This window comes from Denticeps clupeoides, chromosome 14 (assembly GCF_900700375.1).
Source record: "Denticeps clupeoides chromosome 14, fDenClu1.1, whole genome shotgun sequence".
Lineage (NCBI taxonomy): Eukaryota > Metazoa > Chordata > Actinopteri > Clupeiformes > Denticipitidae > Denticeps > Denticeps clupeoides.
The window spans coordinates 2,168,102-2,188,413 of record NC_041720.1 but is presented as its reverse complement, the minus strand read 5'-3'; the positions used below and the strand labels follow the sequence as shown (position 1 = coordinate 2,188,413).

At 46.5% G+C, this 20,312-nt stretch overlaps 1 protein-coding gene across 1 annotated transcript in view; it reads left to right on the top strand.

Moving 5' to 3' along the window:
* galnt14 (UDP-N-acetyl-alpha-D-galactosamine:polypeptide N-acetylgalactosaminyltransferase 14 (GalNAc-T14)) overlaps positions 1-20,312 on the top strand; it is a 78,116-nt gene that overhangs the window by 41,514 nt on the left and 16,290 nt on the right. Inside the window, exons 4-9 of the mRNA XM_028952992.1 lie at positions 1,742-1,809; positions 1,944-2,009; positions 6,634-6,755; positions 10,839-10,926; positions 13,122-13,206; positions 16,675-16,778. Of these exons, the coding sequence (XP_028808825.1) occupies positions 1,742-1,809; positions 1,944-2,009; positions 6,634-6,755; positions 10,839-10,926; positions 13,122-13,206; positions 16,675-16,778 (533 nt within the window). The remainder of the gene's footprint in view (positions 1-1,741; positions 1,810-1,943; positions 2,010-6,633; positions 6,756-10,838; positions 10,927-13,121; positions 13,207-16,674; positions 16,779-20,312) is intronic.

Genomic DNA, 20,312 nt, shown 5'->3' with positions numbered 1-20,312 from the left:
TTGGTGAAAACTTGTTCTAATGAGAATAGAACGGTTTCTGGATAGTAGAATTATTTTAAAGCTGCTTATGGGGCCAGTATGTTCCACCTGTTCAATTAATTTTTTTAGATTTTACAACAATGCATTTCCTGATGTTTCTCATTATATGTGTGCATTTTTCATGTAGCAATAAATAAAATAGTAAAAAACAGCCATAAATAATGGAATGATGCTCAGTTTCAAAGACTTATTGGAATTCAGTGTCTTTCTCAGATTTGTAATTTTTATTACACTTCCCAATAAATTTTTCATGTTGTCATTATGGGGGGTCCTGTGTAGAATTCTGAGGAAAAAAATTATTTAATCCATTTTGGATAAAATATAAAATGTATTAATTTATTTATGTAATAATATCTCAGTTCTATGAGAACCTGGAAGTTTAGGATCAATGTCAGTAGACGTCCGGATGAATGCTGAATGCGGATGCAATGTATACAGAATCACATGCAATTTGTCAGGTTAGTGAGATAACTTAGTATCACTGTAAAATATAAAATGTATTTATTTATTTTTCTTACATATATTTATGTAATAATATCTCAGTTCTATGAGAACCTGGAAGTTTAGGACCAATGTCGGCTGTTCTCTGTAGAATTTTATAATATCGCAGACGTCATGATGAATGTGGAATGGCCATTTTTTTTTCGATATTCTGATCACACTGCCTTATTTTCCATGTAAATCCCGCAAACGGCGCATCCGTAGGCTACCTGATGGCAGACTGAACGATGTTGCTTAGCAACGACTCCAACAGCGCAGCCGTAGATCGAATGATAGTCTCAGAAGCCAAAAGATAAATATAAATATGAATGGTATAATGGTGAAAATTGTTGTTTTTTTATTCATTATAATACGGGAAATGTTCCAAAAATATTCAGTGAAGCAGGAATAAACGCTCCGTTCTGATGGGATTTGGAGAAACCTGGAGCAGAGAGATAATTCATGTTTCCAGAAGGAAAAGAGGGACACTTTAGAACTTTTTCGTTTTAATATCCCTCATTTCAAAGCCCAGGTAGGGCGAAGGATTATATTGGCAGAGCTCCGCCCCCACACTGATTACTCAGCTCTCACCAGCTAAATCAGCCCTTTTGTCTTCCAGTAAAGCCTTTCCGGGTTTCCAACGGATTTCTGTCAGGATGCTTAATAAAGCAGTGAGCGGCCCCGAGCACTGCTGCGTCGCGCGGGATTGGACGAGAGGTGGAGGAGATCGGGGGGTGGGGGGTGGGGGGGGGGGCGACAGGGCGTCTCGTGATGAATGAGGCCGGCCCCGCTCAACAATGGAGGAACGGGCCCACCGGGCTGACACCGGTCCAATTATTCAGCCAGACAGAGAGGGAATATGTGCTTGTGTGTGTGGGAGAGGGCCGGCTGAAAATCCCCCACGCTGCCCTGGGAGCAGCGCTGTGACGCGCCGTAATACGGTTCTAGTCTTGAGCTGTACTCTGCTCTGCTAGTGAGACAGACTGGGGGGGGTGAAGCGGCCCACACACACTCACACCACCTCAAAACCACTACAGCAACGCGTCCACATACGCCTATAATCCGGATTTTTTTCAGCTGAATAATTACTGGGATGAATAATTAATCAATCATTATATTTCCCGGGCCGGTGCAATTTTTAATACCCAAGGATATATTGGATAGTGTGGTGGTGGTGGTTGCGTCGTGATTTTCATGTAAATGAAATCTCCTCCCTCGACAGCGTGCTGAATCGCACCCCCGTGCACCTCATCCACGAGATCATCCTGGTGGACGACTTCAGCGAGGACCGTGAGTAGAAAGTGATGGATAGGCCTTCTTTACGTAACTTTTCCGTAACTCTTCTCTGTAGATGTATTTTAACCTAAATCCATATGTGATTTAATACCAGGCGGTAATGTTAATTGCTAGTTTCTGTTCTGCAGCAAACGACTGTCTCCTCCTTACCAAGTTGCCAAAGGTGAAGTGTCTACGGAACAACAAGAGAGAAGGTACGACTGCATCAGCTCTGTCACAGCTGTCTTGTAAGCTCGAAAACTTGAGCTGTGCAGCAGAGAGTTGGGGTTGTATTGTGTATTAATATCAGTTTAGGCACAAGTACGTATTACAACCCTAACTCTCTGCTGCAAAGGTGTATAGATGTGTAATATAAGGAAGCACCACTAGATGGCGCCTGTTTTGTTGTGAAATTACACTGTGCACAAGGTCTGTGGATTAGAGCTGCAACCAGACCAGAGATGGACAGAATCGACCAGGTTTTAAATGGGCGGGTTTAAAACATCATCGTTTCACCGCCGCAGCATCCATTTTCACATCTCTCTTACGGTAATGAAAATGCATCACCTGATGTGTTTTTAAAAAATTAAACTTTTAATACAACAAATTTACAACATGCAAAACACTCTAAACTGTCACCGAAACCAAATTACAAGCAGCGAATCGACCTGAGCCCGACTAAAATGATAGAAACAGCTCTAAAGTAGCTCTTATATAGTCTCTGAAAACCATCATGCTTAAACGATATGCGAAGATTTCACTACATCCTTATTAATGTGTTTGTTGCTTTGATTAAATAGTCGTAACTCACATGCTCTCATGCTGTGTGCTATATTCAGTATTTGAATGTCTATAGAGAGCTTCTTCTCACATTTTGATTCCATGCAGGTGCTGTATTAATAAAATGGAGTTGGTGAATAGTGAAGAGGCCAGGCCACGACTGTGGACCTCCGGAGGCGCGGGCCTGGGTGATTTTAACAGCAGGTTGCCTTTTGTCAGGCGGCGATAACGGCAGACTGTGAAGATGATTACGGCGCATTGACCGAGGCGGCGGACGGCGCCAGTGGCTGCGTGGCTTTACTGCCGGCAGCAGCCGTGCGTCCACTCGTGCTGAGGTTTTTCGGATGAGAGAAAAAAGTGCAGGGGTGGAGAGAGCAGCCAGGCGGGCGGGTTCAAGGATTCCTGCGTTGGACCTCGAGAGCAGGGCCAAAAAAAAAGATATGCTGCTTGTATATCTGTATATTATACATTTGCGTTTTAATAAATGAAACGTTATCTCTGGTTTTGAACATCAAAAATTCAGCAGTGTGTCAGTAATAAACAGGCAAAAACAGGAAGGATCTGCTCACCAGTTAACTGTATGTTGGAGGGGAGGAACGAACTGCCCACCCCGTCCTTTTTGTTGGTGTGTAATTAAAAACCTGGCACCCGGAAGATTTAACATTTAAAAGGAGGAGGAGCCTCTCATACACTCTGGTTGATTTCATTCCCCTCCAGATGCAACGTTACCACATACCTCATCGTTTCAGTCAAACACGTTCAAAATGTTTTCCAAAAATATATCAAACCCAAAACCGTCCAATCTGGCAACACTGAGCACAAGCGCGATCTCTCTCTCTCTTTTTCTCTCTCTCTCATAAAGATCTCATTACAAAGACGAGTGCACACTGAGGAGAAACCATAATCACTGGTCTGCAGAGCTGTGGATGATACGGCCAGTCGTGTCACCTCCCACCGGGTGGGTGCGTGCGTGGTGTATAGCGGCACGATTCAGACGTGACCGCAGCAGTGGTCCGAGCTTGCTGCAGGTGAGGGAGGTCAGTGCCCGTGGGAGCCCTGTCTGAAGTAAACATCTCCGCCACCATCATCACAGGGCGAAAACGAGGGAAGGTCGTTTGGAAGAACGTCATGCTTAGTTAAGCTTGAGTCCTTACCAACTGTGACTAGATGCCTAGATGCCATTACATTTTACATTTACGGCATTTATCAGACGCCCAGTAGTTACAGGGACAGTCCCCCCCTGGAGACACTCAGGGTTAAGTGTCTTGCTCAGGGACACGATGGTAGTAAGTGGGGTTTGAACCTGGGTCTTCTGGTTCATAGGCGAGTGTGTTACCCCACTAGGCTACTACATTTACATTTATATTTACAGCATTTACCAGACGCCTTTAACCAGAGCGACTTACAATCAGTAGTTACAGGGACAGTCCCCCCCTGGAGCAACTTAGGGTTAAGTGTCTTGCTCAGGGACATAATGGTCTTCTGGTTCATAGGCGAGTGTGTTACCCCACTAGGCCACCACCACCCCACCCCACCCCACATCTGCTCTAGTCTGAATGTGACGCTGCTATTTTTCTGTATGGGATGAAAAGGTCACCGTGCGTCAGGTTGCTGACGCTTGTCAACGCTTATTATCTCTGGTCTGGTGTAAAGTTGGTTCATCACGTGTGTTTCGCTCCTGTAGATCGCGTATAGCAGCCGCTCCGCCCACTCCCACCCCCGAACAATCAGTGCAATATTCAACCTGAAGTGGCGGCTAAATGTGCCGCGTGGCGGAATCAGGCCCTAATGAATATGCTGATTTGGTCTGCGGCGAAGTGCTGCCTTCAGCCGAACCTTTGATGTTGCCGGATGAGACAGTTCGCCACCCAGTCACCTGGATACCACCGCGGGTGAACTGTGCGTGACCCCGCAAATACACCGAGGCCGTCTGGAGTACGATCCACGTCTCACGAGAACCGATTTCTAAAGTTCCAAACGAAAAACTGTCTAAAAAAAAAACCTGTTTTTCCCACTTTTTTATATGCGTTCACGTGTCCTGCGGTTTGGCTTCTTGACAGCGTGGTTAAAAAAAGAGACGCCGACAGAGCGTGGATTTGCGTTGTTAACGCCTCGCCGATTAGGGGCCGCCGTACGAGTGGAGGCAGAGTAAAGGGGGCGGGTTCCATTCGTTTGTGAAGCCTTTTTGATGAAGAGCCCTGCTGAAAATACGCACTTTGGCCAAGCGTATTGATCTGTGGCCAGTCGGAGACGCTATTGCTGAAGCATCGTTACTGTTTAATGAGGCCTCGGCGAGGGAGAAGGGACGGTATAGAATGAGAAAGTCTACACATCACACAAATATGACTTCCTTTCTACTGAACTAGAGCCAAATATCGTCATTATAGCAAAATACCCCTCTACCCATTTCTGCCCTAATGAAGGTGCTAATTATACATTTACATTTACAGCATTTACCAGACGCCCTTATCAGTAGTTACAGGGACAGTCCCCCCCCCTGGAGACACTCAGGGTTAAGTGTCTTGCTCAGGGACACGATGGTAGTAAGTGGTGTTTGAACCTGGGTCTTCTGGTTAATAGGCGAGTGTGTTACCCACCAGGCTACTACCACCCTAACTAATATACTAGTGTCATCCAAAAGGGTTAAAAAAAAATTTGGTTTAATTGTTGGTGTTGAAGAGCCATTTTTAATGAAATATTGAAGAAACAACAAGATATTTTCGTAGTAAAAAAGGACTATTGTTTCCAAAAGCTTTTGGGAAAAAAAACGACAGTACTGTAGCCAGCCAGCAGGGGCGCTAGACCTGAAATCAGACGTTTTTCGTAAGCAATGTCTCCTTCATTCTAGAATTATGCCACTCCTTTTTCAACCTTTGAAATGACGTTGCGTGTTCTGCTCAGCCCGTTTGGTGTGTGTGTGTGTTTTCTGACACGTCGAGCTCTTATCAGGCTTTGTCGCGTGTTTTTGTCAAGATATTTCTTGCCTTGCAGAATGTCGCTTTTTGAGGTCACCCTCAGCCTCGTGGCATGTGTAGGTGACAATTGAGTCACACAGAACGTTCTGAGGCGCCAGTTCCCCCCCCCCGCGGAACAGCTTGCGGGCCGACGTGCCAGAACGATGTAGCAGCTTTTTGGACGCGTCTTTATTTTTATCCGCGCTGTTTGAAATGTGAGCCATCGTTTACATGCCGGCGTGTCGGGCTGGGCCACCGTTAAAGGGCCTGGGATCATAATGGGGACTAGTGACCCGTAGGCCCCAAATTGCGAACGTCACTACCGCCCCAATTGGTCTAACTTATCCCCCCCCGTCCCATCTGTAACAAATGGCGTCGATAGAAAGTCCGACCGCCCTGTTTACATGTCCTCTGTGAGGTTTCGTTTCTTCGCCTGGTCACAGACTGCTGAGTTTGAAGCCATTTAGAACTCCATTGCGGTTCCGGAATGTTGGTTCTATTAGCCGCAGGTGAAGTTAATCACAGTAGCACTCGTTCTCTCTCTCTCTCTCTCTCTCTCGCTGTTTCTCGACCCCGTTTCTTCATCCCTCGACCCTCGCATCCTCGCTCGGAGGAACTGGGCCACGCCTTCGGCCTTCACCTAGCAACCGTTGGCGGGAGGGTGAGCGCACCCATCCAGAAAATAAAGCGTTATCGAGGATGAAATGGGATTTTTAATTGGCTGGCGTGGCGTGAAACTTTCACGAAGTCCTGCGGTTTTTTTTTTCTTCTTCTCGCGCAATGATGCCCGGTCCTGCGTCAGGGACTATTGATTCCGCCGCTTATCCTCGCGCAGAACGTCCTTCCGTCGCCGGGTTTATGCCGGCACACTTAATTGTGTCCCCTTGTAAATACACCCAGATGGCCCCGTTTATGTCCCTCGCCACGCATGAGTCGAACTCTAACAGTGTTCTGGAACGTGTCAATATCCCGGTCCAAGGACAAGTGGCAGAATAGAAAGCTGATAGGTTCCATTTTGGAGGGTGGCAGTAAAAAAGTTCTCGCTTTAAAGCCCTGATGGGACGTCTCTCTCTCTCTCTCTCTCTCGTCTCTCTCTCTTCACCAGGTCTCATCCGCTCCAGGGTCCGGGGGGCGGATGCCGCCCGTGCCGGGGTCCTGACCTTCCTGGATAGCCATTGCGAGGTCAACAAGGACTGGCTGCCCCCACTGCTGCAGAGGGTGAAGGAGGTACGACCCTCTCTCCTCTTGGTTATTTATTTTTTGAGGTATAAGATTATGTTCATGTGACTTTTCTTGTCGGTGGGTTTGAACAGAAATGCCTCAGACACAACTTTAAAAGCACTGTGGTATCAGTTATTAGGCTTATAGGGTAAAATACCTAATAATATTTGGGTAATAGGGTAATATACTAACAATATAAGGGTTATAGTGTAATATACCTAATAATATAAGGGTAATAGGGTAATATACCTAATAATATTAGGGTTATAGCATAATATACCCAATAATATTAGGGTAATAGGGTAATAATATCTTATTATTATCTAGCAACACCAGGGAATACTCTGGAATTCCACGGAAGGCCGCAATCTCGGTCTGCAGCAGTCCTCGGGTAGCAAGCTGTGCGGCACTGTGTGTTCTGACACAGCTCGGGTAGGAGCAGCAGACTGTGCTTCAGATGCTCTTCTGTCCCCATGATAGTCAGGTGGTCCTGTTGCTGGGTCAGGGTTAGGCGGGCAAGCAAGTACCCTGGAAATCACTGAGACTGTTCACAGTTGTTTGTTTTATCATATTTTATCGCCCAAACATGCAAAACACACCTCCAAAAAACTGGTGATGTTCAAGTTCAAATTTATTTATGAAGCACTTTAAAACAATGCAGTTGACCGAAGACACAGACAAAAAGAAGAGAGAGAGAGAGAGACAGCAAATAAAACATTAAAATAATAATAATTAAAATAATAATAAAAATGTCTTGCAATTTGTATCAGTACATTAATCGTTGCAAATAATTAGAAATATTTTAAGTGATAAAGTCTGTAATTAAAAGCTGTAATTAGTTTGCTGTGTGTGTCAGGTTTGATGGTGGGCGTGTCTTGTGTGTCATAAATGGATTTTATTGCTTGGCACCGGCTCCTCGCTTGTAGAGTTTAACCAAAACGATGGACTCATCATTTAGTTTGTAGATGTCACCCACATGGGAAGTGGGAAGTCACTCTGGTGACACGTTCGTTGTGAGTATACATGCTGAGCCTCTTTTCCACACTCCCACAGACTTTTAATGCTTTTAATGCTTTTTTAGGTCACTCTTGAGTTGCATATGCATGGTGCGTGCACCCCCATTGCCGGCGTTAGCCATAGAAAGAACATAGATGGAAAAATGAGCGAATCAGAAAAAGCCCTTTCGAACCTATGTCACTTCAAAACTCAGTTGTTAAGGGAGCGGACCCGTAATCAGAAGGTTGCCGGTTCGAATCCCGATCCGCCACTGAGGTCCCCACACACTGCTCCCCGGGCGCCTGTCATGGCCGCCCACTGCTCACCAAGGGTGATGGGTTAAATGCAGAGGACACGTTCCTTCTGTCACTGTGTGCTGTGCTGCTGTGTATCACAATGACAATCACTTCACTTCACTAACAGCAAGTTGTGAAGTTCTTCTGCTGTCTCTCCTTCCCCTTCAGATTCTGTATCTCCAAAGACATTTTGTTCCAACCTTTACAGTTTTCTGAGTTTTATCAAGCGGAGGCGGGTCGACTGGAGGGAGTGTCACAGCGCTGTTAGCCAATCAGAGGCGAGACATTTGCATGACATGAACATCATGAGTAAAAGACGAGGTTGTGTCATTCTCCACCAACAGCCTGAAACAGGAGCACCCGAGCAACCCGACTCACGGGGCTTCCGCTCCGGCTCGAGACCACTGCAAAATTCATGAAAAAAACCATCGTAACAAGCTTTTTTCTGAAGAATTAAGAATTAATTTTCAGATGTGTGATTAATTAGCTCCAATTCTTTAATTGATTGCAAGTTAATTTTGCAGTGAGTGTTTTAATTAGTCTTGAAAAGGGACGGCATTACCCCGCATTCTCAGTTGTCTTACGGTTTACAGTGAAACGTTTGCCGTTTCTACACCGCAGCCTCAGGTTGTGTATAATCTCGGAGAAAAGATGCAGCATTTGTCCTTCTGCAACCATTGCGCCGCTGTTTTTTTTTCTCCGCCTCGGAACGGAAGAGAGATCGGCCCCATCAGCACACATCTCCTCAGCGATAAATAACACGGCGAAAAGGCGCCGAGCAAAATAAAGCGCTTAAAGCCCCTCTGCAGCGAGCCCTTTTCGCAGACGGATTTACAAACCAGAAGGGAAAAGGCCGCCGAATAATTAATTTGTCTGCCCCCCACCCCGCCGAGAACCGCTGTCCCCTATCAGATCCTGTAATTTATTTGCTGATACAGGAAGCTCTTGTCTACAATCGATACGTACAGGGTAGGAGGGGGGGGATTGATTTCTCCGGGACTATCCATCAACGTCCAGGTATGTATATATCTATTTCGAAGTGTATTACGTATCGATCCAGTTACCAGGCATTATCGTACGCTCGGCCTCACCCCACGTGCCGAAACAGGCTTCCCATGAGACAAAAAACGTACTGGGAATCGGGCTTTGGTCATCCTGCCAGTTTGGCAATGGCGTGGCGCTCGAGTGACCCCCCCCCAGGCGTGGTGAGCGGCGGCGGGCTAATGGATTTCAGCGTCGCTGTTATTGGTGCCGGAGAATCCGCCGCCGTTGGAAGCGACTTGGCACGACAGCGACAACAAAATAAATGCCTCCGACAGCAGAGATGCAAATCATACACAGAATGGGGTGTCAGAGCATGCATAATGTGTGTGTGTGTGTGTGTGTGTGTGTGTGTGTGTGTGTGTGTGTCAGTGCATAAGATTGATTGTATCCATTTGTATTTGTGTCGGTCTATCGCAGTAAGTAACTATGCATGTCCATAGTGTGTATAGTGTATAGTAGATGTAGTGTGTATAGTAGATATAGTGTGTAGAGTAGGTATAGTGTGTATAGTAGATATAGTGTGTATAGTGTGTATAGTATGTATACTGTGTATGGTAGATATAGTGTGTATAGTGTGTATAGTGTGTATAGTAGGTATATTGTGTATAGTGTGTATAGTAGGTATAGTGTTTATAGTGTATATAGAGTGTATCATGTGTATAGTAGGTATAGTGTGTATAGTAGGTATAGTAGATATAGTGTGTACAGTAGGTATAGTGTGTATAGTGTGTATAGTAGGTATAGTAGGTATAGTAGATATAGTGTGTACAGTAGGTATAGTGTGTATAGTAGGTATGGTGTGTATAGTAGGTATGTGTGTGTGTTCTTGAGGACTTTGAGGACTTTTACCAGAAAAAAAATGAAAGATTTACTACAGCTAGCTTTAAGCTACTACTTATTAATCATGTTGGTTAGTTAGTGTGTAATCATTGACACCCAAATGCTGAACTTATAAACTTTTTATGAACGTATAAACTTTTGTATAAAGTTAAAGGGGGGAGGAGCCTGTCGGTGGGATTGACAGCTCTCACACACCTAACTTTCACGTTCTGGCCAAATTTTAAATCCCCAACCAGTCAGTACCTGGTGCTGGGACCACGGCCACTACCAACACACATTCTGACATTGGTGAACTAGTGAACTAGTCACCGGTATAGTTTTACAGTTTGCTTTTGTTTACAAGTGTGACTTGTCTTAAAATTACCAAGAGTCAATGGACCTTGCTCACTGTATGTGTGTGAGAGTTTATATATTTGTTTTTGTGTGTGTGTGTTTGTCCAAGAAAGAACATTTTGTGTCCATGGATAAGAGTGACTTTGTGTTTGTGTGTGTGTGTGTGTGTGGGAGGATGGCCGTGTCGTCAGTCACGGTTGTGAGCAGTTCAGTGGCGCTGGCTGTGACTGTGACAGCCCCAGACCGGGCCGCATGTGACGGCTATTTACGGAGCCCGCCAGCTCGCGCCACGCTTGTTAACCTGCCGGCGACTCGGCCAGATTATTCCTCCCCCGACCGTCCACCGTCCACGCTGTCATCACCCGACTCCGTCCCGCCAGGCCACGCGCGGAACTTCACCAAATGCCGCGATGCAGCAGCGGAATTACGGTTCTGTTTAAACCAGTTCCGCAGGTCATTAGCAGCGACGCAAATTAAAGTGCCGGGAACTGAAGCTCCAACTTATAATTATCTTCACCATTCCTCCTGCCATGGAGCCGGCGGGTAAAAAGCAACCTCTCTTCCTGCTTCCTCCCCCCAGGACCCCAGCTGCGTGGTGAGCCCAGTCATCGACATCATCAACATGGACACCTTCGCCTACGTCGCGGCCTCCTCCGACCTGCGTGGAGGTACTGCCCGGTCTCCTCTGCTCTTCCAGCCCCCCCACCCGATTCAACCGTTTAATTATTCACCAGACCGTAACTCATTGTACGTAACGTAACCCACAGAACATAACGAAATTCATGACTAACGTCTTCGTCAACTAACGTTTTTGACATGATTGAAACAAGACCAGATGCAATGTAAGTGCTGGCCATGTGACGATAACTATAACAAAGAAAATTATCTAATTTAATTTAATTATCTAATTTAATTTAAAACTATACAAAATGTCTCTCCATTTTCGTTGCCGTAATAATACGTTACTCCCTGTTTAATCACGTTCTCATTTTTATGCAGTATTTCTGTGTCCTGTGTCTCCCATCCGATCGCACAGATGGTGTCGATTCCTATACTCCCGTAAACGCCATTAATTACATTTCCGGATACTTGTGGTGGTTTAGCAGATGTTTGGATGCACTTTCTTTACAATGAAGTGGAAAGCACAGGGAAAAATGTAGAGTATTCTGAAGTCTATAAGGTAACAATAATCGAATAATAATGATTTTGACCAAAATAAAATATTCTACAGGGCACTTGTAGTATATTGACTGGGTAAAATAGAATTGCAAAATACAATTTTCGTGGACTAAAACTAGAAATTGCCATAAATTCTGACTAAAATAAGACTTTTAGTTGACTGAAACAGGACTGGGACTAAAATGAGTCTGGACGTTAATACAACTAATAAAAAATAAAATTATAGCTCCACACAAAGACTAAACTAAAACTAAAATTAAGACAGGCCCCCCAAACACAACTGTAAGACACACAATAAAAAAAAAATAATGGTTTGGCGTCAATAGCGCCACATCGACCCACGCTGAAACCCCGGGCCACTAACTGCTGCGTTGGCACTCTGGGAGAACCTTGGACCCCCGGTCCACCTCCCCTCCCACCGTGGCTCATTAACAGAACAAATTCAGAGCCCCCTCCTCCTCCTCCTCCGCCCAACACAGACTGCATTTTAATGCGATAACAGCCCGCCTTTCAGCGTCTCCACATCGTTTTTTTTTTTTTTCCCCAAAGGTCATCTCCAAGATCAGCCGCAGTCGAACGGTGACCGTCCCGTAATTAATCATTACTGTAATTAAGGGGGGGCCGCGTCAGCAGAAGCGGCGGCTTTAATTATTGACAGTGGCCCGGCGAAGAGATGAATAAAGGTGGTGATGAAGGGGAGCGGCGTGGTGTGGGCGAGCAATCACCGGTGAACATGCGGCCACGGGCTGAATGCTGCAGAAGAAATGAATATGGTCTCCTTTCACTTATTCATCGATCAATGGTCCTGTACACGTGCGCTGTACATTCCTCAATAAACTCAATAATCACATTTGAATTCAAATTCACCATTCCATTTATTAGCTGATGTTGATCGGAAAACCACAATGATATAAACTGTTATAGAAATTCGGTCTTTGATCAAGGAGTTTTTTAGAACATTTTCAAAATCATACACAAATTAATTTGTCGATCGCTGCAATTAATTTAAAACCTTCAGTATGTTAGCGTAGCTGCATTTTGTTAACGGCACTCTTGCGCATATGCGTTGTGTCAACGTTTGCAACAACGTAACCTCTTAACCCGCAATAAACTTGAGTGATTGGCTGACGTGTTCGCGTCCAGGAAAATCTGCATAAATCAATTCGATTGGCCACATTTAGTCTTCGGAATTAATCGCGATTAATTGCTAAATGTGTGAATAGTTAGTTAGAGTAGTTCACCGATCGGCAATTAAATTTGAAAATTGATGGCATTGTATTCATTGTGAAATGAGAATTAACATGTTCACATTCGTGATGAAGGTGACTCGGCGTGCAAGGTCTACAGTAATAATGCCCAAAATATACGTTAATAAAGCTACACGGAGACTCTGTTCAGTTGCTGAAAAGCCGCTGCCGTGGAGCCGTATCATCTGATTCATCTCGACTGTCCCATTTTCCCCTAATTTATTCATTCTTTCGCTTTTCACCTCCTTCAGCTGGATCCTCTCATTATTTTTTTACCGCCGCCTTTTTTCCCCTCTCTTTACACATGCCCGTCCCCGTGTTTTTTCTCCGCCACTCCGTGAAAGTTTGAGCGATAATGAAGCGTCTGGCTCTCGACATCATTCCTCTGTCCCCGTCCCGAGCTCCGTGTCCTGATTGTCTTCGTCTCTCTGCTGCAGGCTTCGACTGGAGTCTCCATTTCAAGTGGGAGCAGCTTTCTGCCGAGCAGAAAGCCAGGAGGGGTGACCCCACCGAACCCATTAAGTAAGTGAAGGGGAGCATAAAGACGGATATTAGGGGCTGGAGGGGGTTTGGCGGTCGGACGCTGGGTTTCATCAGGTTGGGGAAGGAAAATCTCTCTCTCTCTCTCTCTTCCTCTTTTCCTCCCGGCGGCCTTCCGGCGAGCTGCGATTCCGAACGCTTCATCAAGGTCGTGGTGGTGTGCCAGAAAGGCTCCTGGAAGAAGCCCCCGAAGATGTCGCGGCCAGATAAGGCACCTCGGCCGGCGAGTGGGGTTTCAAACGCCGTTTGATCCCGACCCGGAGTTAATGGCCACGTTTTTTTTCCCCTCTCTCTCTCCCCTCTCCGTGCGTTCCGATTGATCTTCCATCCTTTTTACTTTGCCGCGAGCCTGTGCCACACAGCCAAATGAACAAAGACGGGGCGACTGAACAGAAACATCCGAGCAGTTGGCAGGTTTCTAATGCCTGTACAGTGCGCTCATTGGCTCGCCAGCTGACGGGGCGGCGGTGGCCTAGCGGTTGAGGAAGCGACCCCGTAATCAGAAGGTTGCCGGTTCGAATCCCGATCCGCCAAGGTGCCACCGTCCCCACACGCTGCTCCCCTGTCATGGTGCCCACTGCTCACCAAGGGTGATGGTTAAACACAGAGGACACGTTTCACTGTGCGCACCGTGTGCTGTGGATCACAAGTGACGATCAATTTCACTTCGATGACGCGGAATGTCGGAGCGTCTCCCGGAAAAAAAAAAAAAAAAACGCTTCAGAAAGAAATGATTCTTCCTCTGTGGTTCCATTTCCACGGAAACCCCCCTCCCTCCCTCGCTCCCTCGCTCCGCTCCGTGCTTTTCCCGGCCTTCTCCTCCGAGATCTGAAAGCTCTCTGCTTTCTCCTCTCTCCCGGTGCCCCCACTTTTCTCCCATCTCGTCAGCTCTCATCTCCGTTATTTTCCTCGCGACTGTTCTGTGGAGGCCAACGTGTAATGCGGCATCCGCTCAAACATAACGCGCATTCGTACGAGTCAGCAAACCAATTTCACCGCCTTTCACCTCCAAAGTGAACGTTTGAAGGACGCGAGGTCACGCTGAATTGGACCGTTGGACGTCCAAACATAATCGGTCCATCTCCAGTGAGTTCTAGTGAACACGTGTGAGGAAATTCTCGGTTTCACCTCTGGGTGAAACTCCTGGTCGTGACCATGGACGTCACTCCTGATGAAGATGAGGGTTTTTTTTTTTTCCCCAGCACAACAGCTGGGGGAAAAGCGTCACCGGCGTGGACGCGATGGGGCCACAGATGGTGTCATCGCCGCACTGGAGTGTCTTTTCTTTATTTCCCGTGACGGCGGGGGGTGGGGGTGGGGGGTTATTTATGTGGTGGCACGAAAGAGGTCGACGATGAAACGTCCGCGCCGCTCACCAGGCTCCGCCTTTATTTACCACCCAGCCCCAGCTGTTGCGCTCCGCTATCACCCTGTACGGTATTTATTATCTCTTCGTCTCTGCAGTCCAGGACCCAGCTCGTGCAACAAAATCGCAATATGCGGAAAAATGCTTTTTAAAACGCAGTCTACAGTCCGCATGGCACTATTTACAATAAATATTAGAGATTTCTTATCTATTCATTCATATTGCAACTACTACAGTACAAAAAAGGAATCTGGATGAGGGTCAATAAAAAAAATTTTTCGTGCCGCTGTGGAAAAGGCGAGAAATTCACCTCAGAGGAGAAAAAAATGGAGGTCCTCTGGGTGGGGAGGTTCTCCGCAGACCAGCTCTCCTCCACCTGCCGGCTGTTTGGTCAGATGTCGGAAAGTCCATTACAGCCTGGCCTGGAGTCCGGCAGGAATGAGGCTAGGCGGTCTAACCCTCCCTTTCCTCGTCTCTCATCGACTGACACCACCGGCCGAGATGCCGACGTCTGCGCTGCCGACTTCAAAGCAGGAAATGAAAGTGATGAGGAAGCTGGAGCTGGATTCTGCCGGAGGGCAGCGCACTGTGATGGAATTAAAAAATGGTTTCCATTCCAGTCCGTTCTGAACGGACACGGCCTTTTATGTCCTTCACCTACTTGTCCAGATAGATAACAGCTTCATAAAATGAATTAAAATAACTGCGATGGAGGTCTGTGCCTCTGTAGTGGAAAGTGGTGCATAGACGTGGGCTTATTTGAATTCTGTAGTCCTACGATGTTATGTGAACATTATTCAGACGAGAGTTACATTGCACGTTGGTAATAGTTGTAGTCTACAGACCGTTTTCTATGTTTGAGTCTGAAGAACTTCCCTCTGAGCATTTTATTGAAATTCAAAAATTATAATTTTTTTCTGTATTTTAAGAAATTCCCTCAAGGTGTTCAAGGACCGACATAGTAAAAAATAACATGTTGTATAAATCAATTTGTAATATATTTTCCAAGTTCATTATTTATAGAAATAACAGATAGATAGAAGTCCCGGAAAATGAACCTATTTTATGTTTTTATTAACCTATGTTTAAAATGGGGAGGAGCCTGTAGGCATGATTGACAGCTCTCGCACACCCTACTTCCTCATTCCGGAGGATTTAATCCCCTCCGGTCAATACGTGACACACCCGGGTGCAGCGCAGCGTCCTTCTCCTCCCTTTCTCCTCCTTTTCCCCCCGTTCTCTACACTCCTAATACCCCTCATACGCAAACGTGACCACGCCCACCACCAACACCCGGCCAATGCAGCATAACTTTTAGGGGCAGTGGTGGCCTAGCGGGGAAGGAAACGGACCCGTACTCAGACGGATGCCGGTTCAAATCCTGATCCGCCGAGGTGCCACTGAGCACCACACACTGCTCCCCGGGCGCCTGTCATGGCTGCCCCCTGCTCACCAAGGGTGATGGGTTAAATGCAGAGGACAAATTTCACTGTGTGCACCGTGTGCTGTGGTGTATCACATGCTTCAACATGCAAGTTATCTTCAGTGGGGCTGACAGGCAGCAGTCAGGCAGCGGCACGTTTGATCCGGTGCTTCCGAGCGCGTTCAGGCCATCGACGTCGGTATCAGGAACAGGGATAATGAGACTCTATCCTCTTACACGTCTCGCCGGCCTCCGCCCGTCAGCGGTTACACCAGGCCCTGGACCGACTCCGGTATCACTCAATCAGTTCACCCACGGCCCCCCGCCACGGCGGCCATTATTCTCAATAAGCCCCAGCTGGAGGAGGAAATGAGTTTTTAAACAAAGGCCGCCTGACTCTCGTCCTCGCGCACCTCCACGCAGCCACAGAGTCTATAAATCCACTCCGAGAGAGGAGAGGCGAGAGAGAATCCTTTATTTACCCTCACCTTCATCTTCCAACATTATCATAACCGGATTGGTATGATAATACGCAGATGTGAGACTGTCCTTGCGGTCAGGAAGGAGTCGTTTTTTTGCATAGAGCTGAGTGCAGCGAGCTGTCGCCTGTGCCGATGATGAATATGTAAAGCTTTACCCACAATTCCATGTGTCCCGACAGGACGCCCATCATTGCGGGGGGACTGTTTGTGATTAATAAGTCCTGGTTCAATCACCTGGGGAAATATGACACGGCCATGGACATCTGGGGAGGAGAGAACTTCGGTGAGTGAGTCTTGTCATATAGTTTTTTTATTCTTTTATAGTCAAGGTATTAAAGTTGTTATATATACAGTACAGGTCAAAAGTTTGGACACCTTCTCATTCAACGTGTTTTCTTTACCTTCGTGACCATTTACGTTGGTGGATTCTCACTGAAGGCATCAAAACTATGAATGAACACATGTGGAGTTATGTACTTAACAAAAAAAGGTGAAATAAGTGAAAACATGTTTTATATTCTAGTTTCTTTGCTCTGATTACTGCTTTGTACACTCTTGGCATTCTCTCGATGAGCTTCAAGAGGTCGTCACCTGAAATGCTTCTCCAACAGTCTTGAAGGAGTTCCCAGAGGTGTTTAGCACTTGTTGGTCCAGCTCACCCCAAACCATCTGGATTGGGTTCAGGTCCGGTGACTGTGGAGGTCAGGTCTCCACTTTTTGTTAAGTACAGAACTCCACATGTGTTCATTCATAGTTTTGGTGCCTTCAGTGAGAATCTACCAATGTAAATGGTCATGAAGATCAAGAAAACATGAATGAGAAGGCGTCCAAACTTTTGGCCTGTACTCTGTGTGTGTGTGTGTGTGTGTGTGTGTGTGTGTGTGTGTGTGTGTGTATATATTTCACAAATAATAATTATAATAACAGTCTGGAATTATTGTTTTATTGATGTTTTACAGTGTATGGGTGAGAAAGCAACATACCTTAGTATACATGTCTATTTGAGTGAATAACTGATAGATCATATAATCAAATAATCAGATTTGACATGGCTTTTGGCATGTGCCGCATCAGCACCAAAAATCCGGCAATGACATCAATAACCAGCCATCACGTAAATTAGTTTGCGGCTGGTTAGCAGGTTATTATAGACCAAGTCAAGTAATCATTGTATCTAACAGAGTATTGCAAGTAAACCATTACATGTGTGAAATGTTAAGCGATTAAGTGCACGCGTGAGTATGTTCATGTCTGTGAATTTGTGAGCGTGTCTAAGTGAGATTATTTCAGTGTGAGAGTATGTAAGCGATGGAATTTCATGGAAAAACAGTGAGTCAGTAAGAGAGTCAGTAATGTTAATGGGTTAATGCGATTTTGAGGTGTAGAACTAAGATACGGGATCCAGCGGGTGATGAGTGTAAGTGTATCGCTGGACACGCTGGTGAATGATGTCACATTCCCGTCTAGGGGGGAGGAACGGGGACAGGGAGGACAACATGGAAGTGCACGAAAGTGGTGTACCGTGCACACCATAAACCCCTCAACCAAACACACACAACTATATACACACTAACAGAGGGGGAATCCACGCACATAGGGTGGTAGCAGCCTAGTGGGTAACACACTCTTCTATGAACCAGAAGACCCAGGTTCAGATCCCGCTTACTACCATTGTGTCCCTGAGCAGGACACTTAACCCTGAGTGTCTCCAGGGGGGGACTGTCCCTGTAACTACTGGGCATCTGGTAAATGCTGTAAACATAGAAACACACGGGCAGAGGAGGGTACACATAGAAGGGCCAACACTAAATACAAGAACAAAAACTGTACACTCCGAACTCCTCCGTGAGCACTAAGCCGTCGACTTCCTGTTTCAGGCCTCTTCTTATGCTGGCAGTGGCAGATGGGCGGAGCCAGCAGTCGGACACACACCTAAAAAGGAACAACACACACACACAGACACACACACAGAGTGGCAAGCAGAGTTTCTCCCTTTACTGCTTTACTGGGACGTAACAACGAGCACGCGTCTGTGTGCTGGGTGATGGCGGGCGGCCCATCAGCTTTAATGTCCAGACTCGTCCTTATGGGGCACCCTGGGCCATTGTCTTACAGGGGTGAACGTGTGTGGGATATGTCACCCTTTAGCGGCTGTGCGGTCTGCTCGATGCGAAATTCCCGTCGGAGGACCGAGCAAACGGCTGCGTCAGAGTCGGGCCCAGTTCCCCGCGGAACCTTCTGGAAGGCAAATATTTAGACTGTCGTGGCAGCAGCCCAGTGCTGGAAAGATAACACACTGCAGCGTCCCCATCCCCCTGGTCTCCAAACGTCCTCCAACACGAGGGGGCCGGGCGCTGTCAACCAGCCCGCCGCGGCGGCACGCTGCTCCGGCAGTAACAGCGCCTGCGAGAGGAGCTGCGGGACGCTCCGGGCTCCGCCTTCCTGCTGCCTCGGCTCCCATGGGAGCGGAGGCGCGATTCTGCCGCCTGGAGCGCTCTAGGACTGCCGGAGACCCCATGCAGGTGTCCCGTCACGTGTTCCGGAGGCCGAGGACTCGATAAAACCAGTTTCCCCTCCGTGACAAGATAACACGGCAGCACCAGCATACACTTTTCATGCAAAGGCTAATAAATAACTAGGGCTGCCGCTCCCTTGCTCCCTGCACAGCAGACACGCCCACCCTCAAGCGTTGACTCGGTGCGTTCGTGCCAGAGTACAGTAGACAGAATTTAAAAAGATAAATAAATGCGGCGATTAACGCAGCCATCAGAATAAAAACATTCGGCACATGATCACATGCCCACCATGATAGATCAATACCGGATCCAGGTGCATCGATCATGATTCGCAAATATCATAGTATACTGTTGTCCTGCCTACAAAAAAAATGTGGTTATCACAGGAAACAGAAACATATTTAAAAAAAACGTATCATGCTGGGGACATTACAGGGACATTGGGAGAACATTTTCTAGATGTCCCAGGGACGTTATTGCAAGGTATTGTGATTCTAAATGTGATTTTGACAACGTGAAATTGATCAGTTACCGGACCACAGGCGGAGCGCAGCGTAACAAACATGAACTCAACCTCCATACACCAACACAACACAACAGTTCATAGATCAACGATGTACGTCAACGTTCAACCCTGAAATATGAAAAACTGGCCTCATTATTATTACTAGAGACAAAAACTCCACACACAATTTTACTGGGCCTAATGAAGTGACTGGCTTGCGATTGTTCTAGGACAGCGTTGATAAAGATTTTCTTGGCAGGTGCTAGGTGTTGACGTTTGGGGCACGTTAGCACGTTAGCATGCTAGCATGCTAATGCTAATGTAAAAAAAAAAAATGTCAATGTAACATAAACAATGATCTATCCTCAAAGTTGGGGGCAGGGCAGAGGGCAGCGGTGGCCTAGCGGGTAAGGAAGCGGTTGCCAATTCGAATGGCCAAGGTGCCACTGAGCAGGCTACCTGTCATGCAACACATTTCGTGTCGCACAATGACTTTCACTTCACTTCACTTTTTAAGTTGTTTCTGTGCATTTCGAGGGCTCATTGTGGAAGTGGCGAACGTAACGTGTGTTTTTTGTGTCCTTTTCCCAGTTTTCCTGGGTTTTTCTCAATTTTTCCAACATCCGTTGGTGTCAGATTGTGCGTCAAGGCCTGGCCTCAACTACCTGCCGGGGCAAAAACAGTGTTGCAACACGAGAATAAATGTTCTATCAATACTGACAGATTATAAAAATTATAAAAAGTAAATAAAGGCTGACCATTTCCTTATCTTGGGGGGAAAAAATCTTTATTTATG